The following is a 14,121-nucleotide window of genomic DNA, read 5'->3' on the forward strand; positions in this document are numbered from 1 at the left end:
AAACGTCATAACGGTAGAAATGGGGAATATGACATCTCCAAACCAGAGTGCTGATTTATAAATCACTAAAACAGACACCGCAGTCCAGTCACTTAATTTGACACCAGTTGAATAAGCGGACGCCATGGAGGAGCCGTGGGACTTTGAGTTTCTGTCCCGCATCGCTGACAGCTGCCTGTCGTTTCTCTCTGAGTTTGTAGACGACTGGTTCGCCAACGACATGAGAGTGTCCATATTCAAAATACTCCTCAGCTGGTTAATTTTTAGTCTAATTGCCATTCACTTCGCGTGGAAAGTCTATGGGAATACAGTGAACGATATGTATTACAGACAAGGTGAGTTTTTCCTCCTGCTTACCGGTGCGCTGCCTGCTAAATGAGCGCTAATACGCTAGCTTGATCTGTGTGTGTTGATTTTCAGGGACCGGACAGAACGGAGGCACACCGGATACAGCTGCACACACGAGTGGATGGTAGGTGGCCGATTTCGGGGTCACGTTTGCATTGCACAAGTGATTAATAAGAAATCGTGTTCATTACCACCGCACCATCACCAGTCACTTTATTAGGTAAACTTTGCTAGCACCCAGTTTGACACTCTTTTTGCCTTCAGCGTTGCCTTAATATTCCATGGCTTAGATTCAACAAGTTGCAAGTTGACATAACAGCATCGCACATTTGCTGCAGCTGTGTTTTGGCTGTACAGCCATTAGATGATGAGTACACTGTGATCATAAAGAGATGAACATGGTCAGCAACAATACTCGGGTAGGCTGTGATCCTCAGGCCCAGAACTTGACAAGAAAATATGCCCACATGTTTACAGCACCAACATCAGTGAGCCCATGTGAATTGTAGCCTCAGTTTCTGTGCTGTACTAAACTAAAGGGAGTGTCACGTGGTGTGGTCTTCTGCTGCTGTGGCCCATCACCTTCAATGCCCTACATGTTGTGCATTCAGAGATGCTCTTCTGCATAGCCTAATTCTGATGGTTGGGTATTAGAGGCACTGCCATCTTCCTTTCAGCTCGAAGCAGTCTGGCAATTCTCTGACCTCTTTTTGGGCACTTTGGCCCAAAATGCTATAGCTTACTTGACATTTTCTCCTTTTCAGACCAGTGTCTCAAAATCCTAGACATGCTTGTATGAAAAAATCCCAGTAGATCAGCAGTTTCTTAAATACTCAGACCAGCTCGTCTAGCACTTGTGCCATGCAGTAAGTTGCTGCCACAGTTGACTGGACAGAGGTACCTAACAAAGTGACTGGCAAGTGCATGTTTCACCACACTTAAATGGTTTATTGGATTTTGTTATCTTTGCAGGGAAGGTAAAGCAGGGGATGGTCCAAAGATTCATCGGGATTAATGGGAGCTTGATCGCTGGACGTTACCCAATTGAGGGCTGGACAATTTGTATGTCCCACAGAGACACGAAATGCACACCAGTTTTTGGTTTTTTCATTACCAAAGTGTTACCTTCCATGGATTAAAGATGGTGTTGAGACAGCTTCACCTTCTGTGAATCACTTAGCCATGCCAGTGGACATCACTCTAACAGTGTTAGAGTGATGGCCACTATTCATACAATGTTTAATTTGACCTCTTGATACTGCTCACTAAGCAGGACCTTATTGTGCATAAAGAACTAAAAGGACGTGTTTAACTGGTCACTTGGTGATACGTGATCAAGACTGTACTTGAATGGTGCATGAAAAGAAAACAAGTCATCATTTTCCAAGTAATGACACAGGATCACATGTATAGTTTTTGTAATATATATACATATATAATACGCTGATTTGAGTATTGCATTGACTTGTGTATGTGAATATTTATGATCCAAATAATTTGCAGTGAACTGTGTGATTTTGTTTTTGATTTTTTTTTTTTTTTAATCTTTGCTGTATTATAAATGGTCATCTATGGTCATTTTAAAATCAGACACAATAAAAGCAGATCATGTTTTATATCTTCAGTCTTTATTTTAACAGCCATTTTGCATTTAGTTCATTTGAAATCTACATTAAGTAATATTTTGGCAAACAGTCAAAACATTAAAAAAAAATAAAGCACAAAAACTTGAGGGGTATTGAAACAATACATTTTTCACCAAGGCCACTTTTAAAGTTATTCTGTTTACCTCTGGAAAGATTAGCGGAAGTATAGAAGAAAGGACTTTTAATTGTCACTGAGATTGTTGATTGTAACGACAATGTGATGTGTAATCTTTTCTCATATGTGCAGTAGTTACCAAGGGGGAAGATGCCGTATCTGAGCTACACTATATGTCAACAGAACCCCAGTAGCTTACCATGAAGCTTAATGGCAGAATGTGTAAAGCAAGCTGCCTTTTGCAAGAAAAAGCCAAAGGTGCCAGATTACGTCAGTTTGTTTCTTTATGATAATATTTGTCTGTTAATGGTTCAAAATCGAGCTTATTACAAACTAAAAACTAGAGCTGGGTGTTTTTTTGTTTTTGTTTTGTTTTTTAGTTAATTAAAATAAAAATACAAACTAGATTTTTTGAGAAAAAAATAAACCGACACAATTTTTGGAACCTGGAAAAAAAACTGAAATAAATTTAAAATCTACAGGAAATAGCTTCGGTTTTAAAATTAATTACTTTAGTTACTAAAATGTTTTTACCACAACTTGCCTGATGAGGCTTTGATGAACATATTAGGACGTGTAAAAGACTTTGAGTTAAGTCAAAAAGTTATTGTTTTTATTGTAATACCATTACTAAATCATGCCTTAATAATTAAAAAAATGACTTAAAACTAATACTGAAACTGGTCAAAACTAAACATATTCAAACTGTAACTAAAATGAGTAAAACCACTCAGGAAACTATAATAAATTAAAAACAACAACAAAAAAACTAAAGAAAAAAGAAAAAAATAGAACAACTGTAACAAAACATCTAATTAAAACTACTAAAGGACGGTGGAGATTTTTAAACTGTACAAGTGTTTTTATTACTATTACAATGGCAGTGTGTATTTCCAGAAATTTAAATTATGTACTCAGTCCTTGTAAGATGTGGGAGGGAGCTGGAGTACCCACAGAGAACCCAAGAAGACACTGGGAGAACCTACAGACTCCATAAAGAAACCCAGGAACTTTTTTTGTTGTGAGACGACAGTACTAACCCCCACCCTCACACTTCTTCATTTACTGTTTGCGTTGTAATACTTTTACATATATATGTGTTTTTTTTCCAATTACATCTTTATTTATCAATACCAACAATCCTTCATTTAGATTCATAAATATGGTGCAAGAATGTGTTCATAGTTTCCTTTAATTTTTTGTGTTTTGGGATTATCTGATGATAATAGGAATAGCTGGAATCAGTAGCATGTGCACATCCATTACATTCGTGCAAGTTAGGCCGGGTACGAGTAACCGCTGCCCACCAGAAAGACGAGAAAAAAACGTGTAAGAATCATTGTTGATAAGGAAGTTGTCGATGTCCAGGCCCTGAGCTTTCGCTTCATCGTACAAACCACCATCAGTAATCGCCCCTGCTGCCTCAGTGGGTCCATCCTGACCATCAGTGCCCCCACTCAGAAAGACTGGCCCTTTAGGCAGAAGCCCTAAGCTTCTCAGTTCCAGCCCCACTCGCATAGCCAGCTCCTGGTTCCGACCACCTCGGCCTTTGCCTGTTAGCTCCACAGTGGGTTCGCCTCCAGCTAACAGACATGTGGCACCCCATCCCTCTATACGCCCTTTTTCTAAAACCTGCATTGTACGGCAGAGGTCCCAGCTCTCCACACCAACTTCAGGGCCCAGCTTCAGCACCTCAGTGGCAATGTCAGGAGGAGGTTCCTCTCGAGAACAGGCAAAGCGGGCCAGCAGGCCGTAGAGTCTAGACACAGACCGCACATCTCCACACACACTTGGCGAAAGGACTACAGGGAGGAAGCCCAGCTCTCGAGCACGGAGACCAGCGCGTTTAAGGGCAACACCGTTGGAGCCAATCACAGCATTGAGAACATGTCCCGATGTATCAGATTCCTCCTTATTCTCTTTCCACCTAGAATTTGGTTTGTCGAGGACTTCCTTTACTGATGTCGGAAGCAAGTTTAACAGCTTGTAACGCTCAAGGATTGACAAAACTTCCTCAGGCCACACCCGACTCATCACTGTGGGGCCACTAGCTATCATGTCAATAGGATCCCCAATCACATCAGATAGTATCAGTGCAACAACCTGTGAAGACGTTATAAGAGTGATATTTGACGTACAAATTACAATACTGAGAATTTTAAACTCTGTTTAAAAGAAGGCTAAAAAAACTGTCTGTTACCTGTGCAGGGTAAGCTTGATGTGCAAGCCCTCCACCCTTTAACAACGAAAGGGCACGACGTATGGTGTTCAGCTCCTGAATAGTGGCACCAGCACCTGCAAGTCTGCAGGTAACATCTAGCTTTTCTTGCAAGGTGATTGGCGGGATGGGTGCGGGTAGCAATGCAGAGCCCCCACCTATTTAATGATGAAAACCAGCATGCGTTACAGATATCTTGGAGTCGTTTACGACCAGGATATGTCCACCAGTGTGTATATTAAACAAATATTTTCACTGCTTTTTTGCATTTGTGGAATTTCTCTAAAATTAGAAACATCTAATTTTAGAAATTGTTATTTTATTTATTTATAAATTTCTTCTAGGCCGTACTACTGTAGTTCATTATTATCGTGAACTAAATTCCCTGAAAAGCCTTTAGCCAATCTAAAATGCTGCAGAGTACTGACAGGGTCTAGAAAGACAAAGCATATTTCTCCCATATCGTCTTCTCTTCAGTGGCTCCCTGTTAAGCCCAGAATCAATTTTTAAAATCCTTCTCTTCACATACAAAGTCTTGGATCATCAGGCACAATCTTATCTTAAATACCTCAGGGTACCGTATCACCACAATAGAGCACTATACTCTCAGACAGCGGGTTGACTTGTGGTTCCTAGTATTTTAAAAGTCGAATGGAAGGCAGAGCCTTCAGCTTTTCAGACACCCTCTCTACTTTTAACATTAGGCTTAAAATTTCTTCTGACTGTTGGGGCTTTCTTTGTATTATTGAAGGGTCTTCATTTTACACTATAAAGTGTCTTGAGGTGACTGTTGTTGTGAATTGGTGCTATATAAACAAAACTGAATTTAAATTAATATTTTTAATGATATCTGTGAAACGATTATTGTTTTATTATTTTTAACAATAACCAAGAAGTGCCATTCGTACCTGAAATCAGTACAAGAAGCAAGTCTTTCTCTGTCAGCTCACTGGCTAAATGCTTGATTTCCTCAGCTGCCTTCTGGGCATCAGGATCAGGCAAGTTGTGTTTAGCTCCCTCTATTACTTTGATGCGGCTGTTTTCTTTTAGCAGTAGATGGCTGTGATGGAAAAAGAAATATTATTAACTTTACTTCCTGAGTTAACACTTTAAGTTGCTTTTACCTCTAAATGCATTCGCTTACTCTTTCCCATGCTGCTGTAATGTTTGCTGAATCCCATGTGGCACGCTTATGACTCCTTTCACTAAATGATCACCCACAATCCTCTCTGCCTCAGCGGCCATTCCCAGCACAGCTTTTCCAAAGCCCACCAAGTGCAGGTTGTGTTTGAGCGTGAATGTGCGACCATCAATAACAACAGAGTCCTCCTTGCGCTCAATACTTTGACAGACCACAGTATCTGGCTGCACAGCTTCCACTGCAGCTGCAAACACTTCACGTGCCCGCATGTCCATTGACATTTTGCAGAACGTGGGTTTTCTCCTCGCCACAAGATGCAGAAAAGGCTGAGACCGGAACAAGGAAAGAACACGGGCCATTGATAATTCAGTGGATCTGAGCAGAAATGTCCTAAGGGATATAGAAGAATTGAACAGATTTTTAAAGAGAGCACAATTTAAACAAACCATAAATAACCTGCAAAGGAAAAGGAAATAGTCATGTAGAAGTCATGAAGCAATTATAATTAGAACTTTTTCTTAAATTTACTTTGTGTGCCTCAAATTCACCTTTTTTAAGAGCTTGTTTTGTGTTGTTCAGTCATCACACTTCTTGTAAGTCTTGTTTATGGTCAAGTCTGATGACTGCAGGAATACAGAGGAATACATTTTGCTTAACTGTTCTGAAAACAAAAAGAACACCTTTTTATTCTTATACTAGCTAAAACTATACTTACATAAATGCATTTAGGTTTGTGTTTCAGTAGAGTCACGAGGCTGCCTACCCGAGAAGGTTGCAAATGTCATATGAAGCTGGTGTTTCCCTGTGGAAGCCTGCTGCGTTTGGACTCCAGCTCAGAGGTTAGGCAGTGTGGCAACAATCTGGCCAGACACTGGCTGGAGTTGTGTACCTTTGGTGTAATGATTGACTTCAGAGGATAACATGCCACATGAAAGTGCTGACACTTCAGCTGCGCATTAAGTCGTTTTTGTTGTATTTTGATTTTTTTCTGCCACAGATTGCATTAAACTCAGTGATACCCATACTTTGTTCATTGCTGTTAAACAAAGCAGCCTCTTGTGTAGCCACACCCGTCTTTAAGCCCTGTAGACATAATTTTCATTTATTTATTTAGTAGGGACAATGCAGTTTAACATAGTTCTGATATGGAGCATGAAACTGATGTGGTGCAAATAGAGTTTATAGCTATTGCTAAATTTCAACCCTTGTTGGGCTTCTTCATTCACAATGCAAAAACAAAAATTACAACATTCAGTTACAGAAAACCATAATACACCATGAATACAAAACTACAAGAAATACACAGTAAAATAAAGTAAAATATAGTATAAAAAACAGAGAGAGATAGGTTGTGCATCTGGTTTTTAGGTAGTTTGCTTGTTTTCTTTTCTTTTTTTTTTCTTTTTTTTACAAATGAAAGCTGAGCCACTGGGATTGTGGTATTTTAATGTGATTAGATGTACATGCTAGAAATCCAGACAATAATGACAATGTTATATGATGAGATTTTAGATTTGTTAAATTTGTAAAAAAAACAAACAAACAAACAAACAAAACAAACAAAAACAAAACAAAGAAACAAAAAAAACCCTCAGAAACACTTACAGGTCGTTTTGTTAGGCACACCTCTGTAATACCACATTCTACCTCTTTCTTGCCTTCAGAACGACCTTAATTCTTTATGGCACAAATTCAAAAAGGTGCTGGAAACACCCTGGTGCACCACAGTTGCTGCAGATTTGTCAGCTTCACATGCATATCTCCTATATCACCACATCCACAAGTTGCTCTACTAAGATCTGGCAACTGTGGAGGCCATTTGAATTCAATGAAATTATTGACATGTTCAAGAAACTAGTCTGACAAGATCTGAGCTTTATGACATGGTGAGTTATCCTGCTGGAAGCAGCCATCAAAAGATGGGCAATTTTTGGTCATAAAGGGATGGAGTGTCTCAACATTGCAGCAAAAATCAAGATTTGTGAGATCTGGAAACGTTCTGCTAAACTTTCATGACAATTTTGGTGAGCCTGTATGAATTGTAGCGTAAGTTTCCTGTTCTTAGCCGATAGGAGTGGCACACACTGTGGGCTTCTGCTGCTGTAGCCCATCTGCCTATTCTGCTCACCTGGTTATAACCAGTGTTCCTTATGTAGTGTGACCATTCTCCCTGGAGTGTTTTTTTTTTTTTCTACAGATGGTTGATGGTTGGGAAAGTCCCAGAAGTCAGTTTCTGAAATACTCATACGAGCTCGTCTTGGCACCAGCGACCATGCCACCTAACTATATTTGCCTTAACAAGTAGCAAAACAGGTGTACCTAACAAAATGACCGGTGTGGATAACTTAAATATCATGCTACTTGTTATCTCAGTAAATCAAACGCCTATTGGCAAATTATTTTTAATTTACCCCTGCATGAAATGCATTGGCATTTAATAAAGCAGAATTCTTCCTCTACAACCAAAGTTTAGAGATTTCCATTAAAAAATATTAAAAAAAAAAGCACGAGCGGCAAACAGAACATTTCACTTAATTAATCGTACCATGGACTTGTCTTTCTGTGAGGACAAAACTGTCGTTGGTACTTTCTTCTTCACTTCTGCGTCCATCCTGCAAATCTAGAGGCTGCCAGATAACTGGACCCAAGTGATAAACACACAAGGCTAACGGTGACAGCCAGAAAGTGCTAATGCTAATGCAAGAAGGCTTTGCTTTTTAAAAACAGACATTCTAAAACAAACTCGACTACAGTAGAGCTTTTAAAAAAAGACAATAAGCTTTTAACTCCTAAACTGCATTTGGTAAGCAAACTGTGTAAATAACGACGCTGTTGCTGGTACAATGCAGCTATCGCGATAACATCTTGCAATATCGCGTGGTTTCCTAGGCCCGAGTTTGTCAGGTGACGAATATATATGCGCGTCACTGACGTGGCGAAAGCGGCGCTTTTCCCTCCTCCTCCTCTCCGCCGAGGACAGAGAAGTATCCCAGGCGGGATTTTATCGCTGTGTTTGAACTATCCTTCTTTTAGGAAAAAAGACCCCTTTCACATCTCCGCAGCTCATATATTTGTAAAGATTACATAAGTGACACTAGTGATTCGATTTAAATCAAAACGAGGGCGCGCTTACCCTCAGACACAGACAGGCCATCATGAAGCTAACGGACAATGTGCTGCGGAGCTTCAGGGTTGCTAAAGTGTTTCGCGAAAACACAGACAAAATTAATTGCTTCGACTTCAGCTCGAATGGTGAAACGATTATTTCCAGCAGCGACGATGACTCGCTAGTCTTGTATGACTGCCAGGAGGGAAAGTAAGAGCGAGTTCTCCGTATTTTTTGTTATTTTTTTTACTTTGCTGTTTTTTGACGTTAGCTATTTGCTATGCTAACTAGCGAGGCCTGTGCTGCACTGCGTTAATGCTCAGCGTAAAATTGTCCGAGTGCAAGCAACATCAAATTAACAATAAATCTTAGATTTAGTGTCTGCAGTTATGCACTATATTAGCAAATAAATATATAGTCACATTGCTCGAACCAAACCCTTAACGTTGAAAGGAGTGTTCTCAGTATGTGTGTGTTTGATGGGTTTGTGTTGATGATCTCTGGTAGGATTTACAGGGTCCGCTTATATAAATATAATCACCGATAATGTAAAAGCTCATGACTGAATGACAGAGAAATCCTTCATTGCTAGGGACCGTGTGCCCTTTTGCTGCGTTGTCTTTCTTTTTGTTGGTGGTGTTTTTGGGAGGGTTTCGTGCAGCAGCTGCTTCTATCCCATATTTCCCCTACCGGAGACAGTAAAGTTATTTTGTCTTAAATTGATGCAGTACATAAACACTTAAGATAAAGAGCACAATGCTCAGTTTTAATGAAATGTTTTTGGTGTGTTTCTTCACTGACAAAGGGGTTATTTTAAAAGTCCATATGGTTGTTTGTTTGCAGACCCAAGAGGACTCTCTACAGTAAAAAGTATGGCGTGGATCTGATCAGGTACACACATGCTGCAAACACTGTGGTCTACAGTTCCAACAAAATCGATGGTATGTTGATGCACAAGTGTTTGGGGTTTTTTTGTAGTTTTTGCTTGGTAGTGTAGTAGGATTGAGGTTTTTTTTTTTTTTTTTAATGTAATAAGATGTCTCACATGGTCAAAAATGATAACAACAGCAGTGTGGGAGTAAACAAGGAGGCATGTTTGTTGTGCATTTAACATTGAAGTTATCACATTTAAGGTAAGATGATATGTGTTTCGATGGTTGCATGCCAGTTGATGACTGCTGGACTGACTGCTCACTTTGGTCTGAGGTAGTTGTTTGTACAGTTTGAGGGTCTGTGATTCTGCCCAATACAGGAGCTAACTGTACAAGTGACTGCCTTGCCCAAGGTTGAGTCTCCTCATCAGATCGACCTGTAATAAACTTCATGCGTGGAAGAAAACATGTTTTGGGTTTTGCTGTTGCTCTTGCTGTCTTGTTTAATGTATAACTTGGCTGTGGGCTTCTCCTCCTTTTTTGATTATGTTTGTCTTTTTCTCCAAGACACTATACGGTACTTGTCCCTTCATGACAACAAATACATCCGCTACTTTCCGGGGCATAACAAAAGGTGAGAACTGGATTTTATTTTGGTTTGAATTGCAGTGTTACATTCAAGGTTACCCTGTTGTAATTTTTTTTTTTTTTTTTTTTTGTTTGTTTTGTGACCAGAGTGACATCTCTCTCCATGTCTCCTGTGGATGACACATTTATTTCTGGCTCATTAGATAAAACAATCAGACTGTGGGATCTGCGATCACCCAACTGTCAGGTGAGTATATTTGGTTGTAGTTAGGTGAGCTCCAAATGTTGTTATACCTGTATGCAACCTATTGTTTAATATTGGAGAAGAGCTGTATAACTGACACCGGCTTTATCATGTCACCTTGAAATTTCAGGGTCTGATGCACCTGCAGGGAAAGCCAGTTTGCTCATTTGACCCAGAGGGTCTGATTTTCGCTGCTGGAATAAATTCAGAAATGGTTAAACTTTATGATTTGCGGTCGTTTGATAAGGTAAGAGGCATTAATTCATTAGAGACTTTTTGTTTTTTGTTTCATTTTTTTATTGGGGGAAAAGTACTGAGTAGTCACCTGTCGTCCACAGGGTCCATTTGCAACCTTTAAGCTTCAGTATGATCGAACATGTGAGTGGACAGGACTGAAGTTTAGCAATGATGGAAAGCTCATTCTTCTCTCTACTAATGGTGGAGCTCTGCGCATCTTAGACGCTTTTAAGGGTGCTGTGCTTCACTCCTTTGGGGTAAGAGACAAGTTATTACAACACAGAAATTTACTGGATAAAATAAAGCTCAAGTGTTTAAATATGAAAAATAAAAACCAATCCAGTAAAATGGATTCAACATGTATAACTGAATATACTGTTCATGTACACTCAGGGTTACAACAACAGTAAAGGTGTAACACTGGAGGCTTCATTCACTCCTGATTCTCAGTTTGTTATGATAGGTAAGTTAAGATGACCGCTTCTGTCTTGCCTTAATGTTTAGAATAAAATCTTTTAATGCATATATTTGTTAGTTTGATTTATATGTAAGTAGCATGTAAATAAGCAAATTAACAGATGTACAGAAACATACCCCTGAAGTCTGTTAACGATACATGGCGCACATTCTACATTTTGAAGACCAGATTTACTAACAGGTTGCACCAGTGCAAACTTGATATTTTTTTTTTCTTTTCTTATTGTCAGTACTTTTAGTATTAACGGTTTTTTAACCTTATTGCATATGTATTTGTAGAATTAGTAGAATACTGAATTGCGTAAACCAATCGAATAACGTTTTCGACATGCAGTTTACCACTCATTGCCTTGAATACTTAACACCATAATAAAAGCTTGTTTGTTTTTGTTTTTATGCAGCTGGAATTATTATTACAAATAGATGGGGCAACTTATTTTTAATAGAGAGACACCTGTGTACAAAAAACATATATATAACACGTTTTATTTAATAGTGCCTTTATTACTGTAGTAATCCACTCTTTTATAACTGGAAAAAAATCCTTGATGTCCTAATCACACTATCGCAATATCAGCACACACCCAAAGCTGACGCTGCATTCTATATACCTCGAAAGTCAGATGTCATAGCTGGGAGTGACTTCACTCTCGAGATTCTAGGAAAAGTGAGGAAAAGCAGGTTTTGTGCCCTGGCAAGGTAGAGCCATCCATGCATGACAAGCAGCACTGCACAGTGCGTGGTGTATTTCCACTTAAAAATATCACCACAGCACTTTCATGGATGGTGTCTAGTCAGTGGTCTGCAGATAGCTTATTTAGCGAGTCACAGATACACAACAGTGACAGTTAAGATCACAAGTTTTACATTTTTACTTCTGCTTGCATTCACTGTTGCTCAGTCAGGTTGGTGATTGATCTGCTTGCTCTGACATTATTGAGTTTAATCATAAAAAAATTTAAAAAGTAATTACTGTCAGCTTTAGAGGACACAGGTATAACAAGAGTTTATTGTTTCAAACAGAACCTTAGAATTTTTCTTATATGAAGAAATAAGATTAGGAAAATATTCCAGCCAAAGTTTTCTTAGGTGAAGCCTGTGAACCTCGAGGTTAGTGGATTTCCACAGCCGTTCTACGACAGTTTCTTTTGGATTTACGAATTGATTCATTTATCCATGAAGTAAGTTTTGTTAGTGGTATGAAGGCAGGTTTTATTGGTGCTACTACTTTAAGAATAAATGAGCAATGATTATTAAAACATGTAGCAACATCAGGGCAATCCCTCAGCAAAGATGGATTAAACAAATCACAGAACTTCTGAGCAACATCCCAAGTAATAAGTGGCTTTACGATTCTACATTTAACTGGTGATGGGTCCAAAGGAAAACTAAGGTTTAAAAAATGTACAGCAATAAACACTCAAATGAATATCATTAACACATAAATTACTGATATTAAGGCCAAGAGAGAAAACAACATCCAAGGTGTGATCTTTTGTGTGTGGGGGACCAGAGACATGTTGAATGAAATTAAGCATTAGTAATGGATAGAGTTAGAACACACTCGGACTTAAAACATTAATATATAATATACAGCATTATGAGTTTGTGTATGTCTGATATCAATTGCTAACGAGGATCATCATGAAAGATTAATTGATCAGGAAGGAAATAATTACCTGTGATATTTACAATCAACAGACTTCAAGGTGGTGGTTGTGGGGCACACGTATAAACACTAACACCATAACCAAAAGTGTAGGTTCTATACTGATCTCACTCAGGACTAGCAGAACAGAAATGAGATTTGATTTTGCACTAAAATCCACCTTAAATGAAATTAAGACAATTGTTAAAACAGTGTGAGATCAAAGGAGACAGGCTGAACATTTATCACATTTCTGCACACCTGTTTCAGGCTCCGAGGACGGAAAGATCCACGTGTGGAACGCCGAGAGTGGGATGAAGGTGGCTTTGTTAGACGGGAAGCACACGGGCCCGATTACCTGCCTGCAGTTCAATCCGAAGTTCATGACGTTTGCAAGCGCATGCTCTAACATGGTCAGTGGAAGCAGCAATGTGGGCTTAGTTGAAAAGACAACAGCCCAGAGAATGTAGCTCTGCTTGGTCTTAATTTTTATGCTGGGGTTGAACTGTGGGATAGTTACCAGTATCCATTTATTTAAAAGAAATAAAAAAAATAAAAGCCTGTTTATTATTTTGTACTGCTGGCACGCAAAGGGCTTCATATTGATGAAATGTAACCAGAATTGTTCATATTTAATCTTTCAGGCATTCTGGCTCCCCACCATTGATGAATGATGAAGGGAAGCAGAGTAACCAGCAGGGGTCATCGCAGTCAGCTCCGTATGGACCTGTGTGAAAAATCAGATGAAATTTGTAAATAATGACTTTACAGAAATGATCAGTTGTGCATTCTTTTTTTTATAAATGTTTTTCTATTTAACATTAAAGAGTTTCTAAGAAGTTTGTTTTTGGTTTTTGTGTCTGTGATTTTTAAATGAGTTGGATTTTTTTAGAATGGGAGGGTTCCACCCGTGGGTTGGAGCCCGTTCTTGCCTTCAGAGCAACCTTAATTCTTTATTGCATCAATTCAACAAGGTCCTGAAAACAGTATCACTAGAGATTTGGGTTCATATTAAAAAGACGGCGTCACACAGTTGGAGCACATTTGTCTGCACCACATCGTAAAGGTGTGGAGGCCAGTTTAAACCAGTTTGAGATGATCTGAGCTTTGTGACACGGTGTGTTATAATCACGGAGGCAGCTATCATAAGAAATGGTCACAAAGGGGTGGACATTGTGTAGCAGCAATACTTAATCGGGCTGTGGTGGAGGGGTACTACCAGGAGCCTTAAGCACCAGGAAATATTTCGCAGTCTGTGCCGGTGTAGTCTTCTACACAGATGGCTGTAGGCCATCTGCTTCAAGGTTTGAAGATGATGTGTTCAGACATGCTCTTCTGCATACCTTGGTTGTATTGAGTGATTATTTGAGTTACTGTTGGCTGTCCTGCCAGCTGAAATCATTCTGGTCCTTCACCTCAAGTATCTATGAGGCCTATTTTCGTTTTTGTTTGTTTTGTATTAGAGATGGCTGTGTGGGAAA

General features: G+C 39.2%; 3 protein-coding genes across 6 annotated transcripts; 2 read left to right on the plus strand and 1 right to left on the minus strand.

Annotated features, from left to right (window-relative positions):
- Positions 1 to 4: 4 nt before the first annotated feature.
- On the plus strand, positions 5 to 1,964 carry tcta (T cell leukemia translocation altered). The gene is made up of 3 exons (XM_084928795.1): positions 5 to 335; positions 421 to 472; positions 1,321 to 1,964. Exons 1-3 carry the CDS (start codon positions 125 to 127, stop codon positions 1,361 to 1,363), a joined length of 306 nt encoding a protein of 101 aa, XP_084784921.1. The 5' UTR covers positions 5 to 124; the 3' UTR covers positions 1,364 to 1,964.
- Positions 1,955 to 8,358, minus strand: glyctk (glycerate kinase). Of its 4 annotated transcripts, none has more exons than XM_084928781.1 (7): positions 8,014 to 8,358; positions 6,232 to 6,551; positions 6,017 to 6,129; positions 5,472 to 5,858; positions 5,236 to 5,387; positions 4,310 to 4,485; positions 1,955 to 4,212 (listed from the first exon to the last, which is right to left on the minus strand). In XM_084928781.1, the coding sequence occupies exons 4-7, from the start codon at positions 5,825 to 5,827 to the stop codon at positions 3,322 to 3,324; spliced, it is 1,575 nt and encodes a 524-aa protein (XP_084784907.1). In that variant the 5' UTR covers positions 5,828 to 5,858; positions 6,017 to 6,129; positions 6,232 to 6,551; positions 8,014 to 8,358; the 3' UTR covers positions 1,955 to 3,321. The 4 variants fall into 4 exon arrangements, with proteins under 4 accessions (XP_084784907.1, XP_084784905.1, XP_084784908.1 ...); XM_084928779.1 differs by having other exon boundaries at positions 6,017 to 6,091; positions 6,184 to 6,551; XM_084928782.1 differs by lacking the exon at positions 6,232 to 6,551.
- A 29-nt stretch (positions 8,359 to 8,387) lies between these two features.
- On the plus strand, positions 8,388 to 13,483 carry wdr82 (WD repeat domain 82). Its single transcript, XM_084928790.1, has 9 exons — positions 8,388 to 8,784; positions 9,418 to 9,515; positions 10,014 to 10,080; positions 10,182 to 10,281; positions 10,409 to 10,525; positions 10,617 to 10,772; positions 10,909 to 10,978; positions 12,911 to 13,053; positions 13,285 to 13,483. The coding sequence occupies exons 1-9, from the start codon at positions 8,624 to 8,626 to the stop codon at positions 13,312 to 13,314; spliced, it is 942 nt and encodes a 313-aa protein (XP_084784916.1). The 5' UTR covers positions 8,388 to 8,623; the 3' UTR covers positions 13,315 to 13,483.
- The last annotated feature ends 638 nt before the right edge of the window (positions 13,484 to 14,121 follow it).

The sequence above is a fragment of the Perissodus microlepis genome, chromosome 5 (genome assembly GCF_051167445.1).
Source record: "Perissodus microlepis isolate ML-2025 ecotype Zambia chromosome 5, ASM5116744v1, whole genome shotgun sequence".
Lineage (NCBI taxonomy): Eukaryota > Metazoa > Chordata > Actinopteri > Cichliformes > Cichlidae > Perissodus > Perissodus microlepis.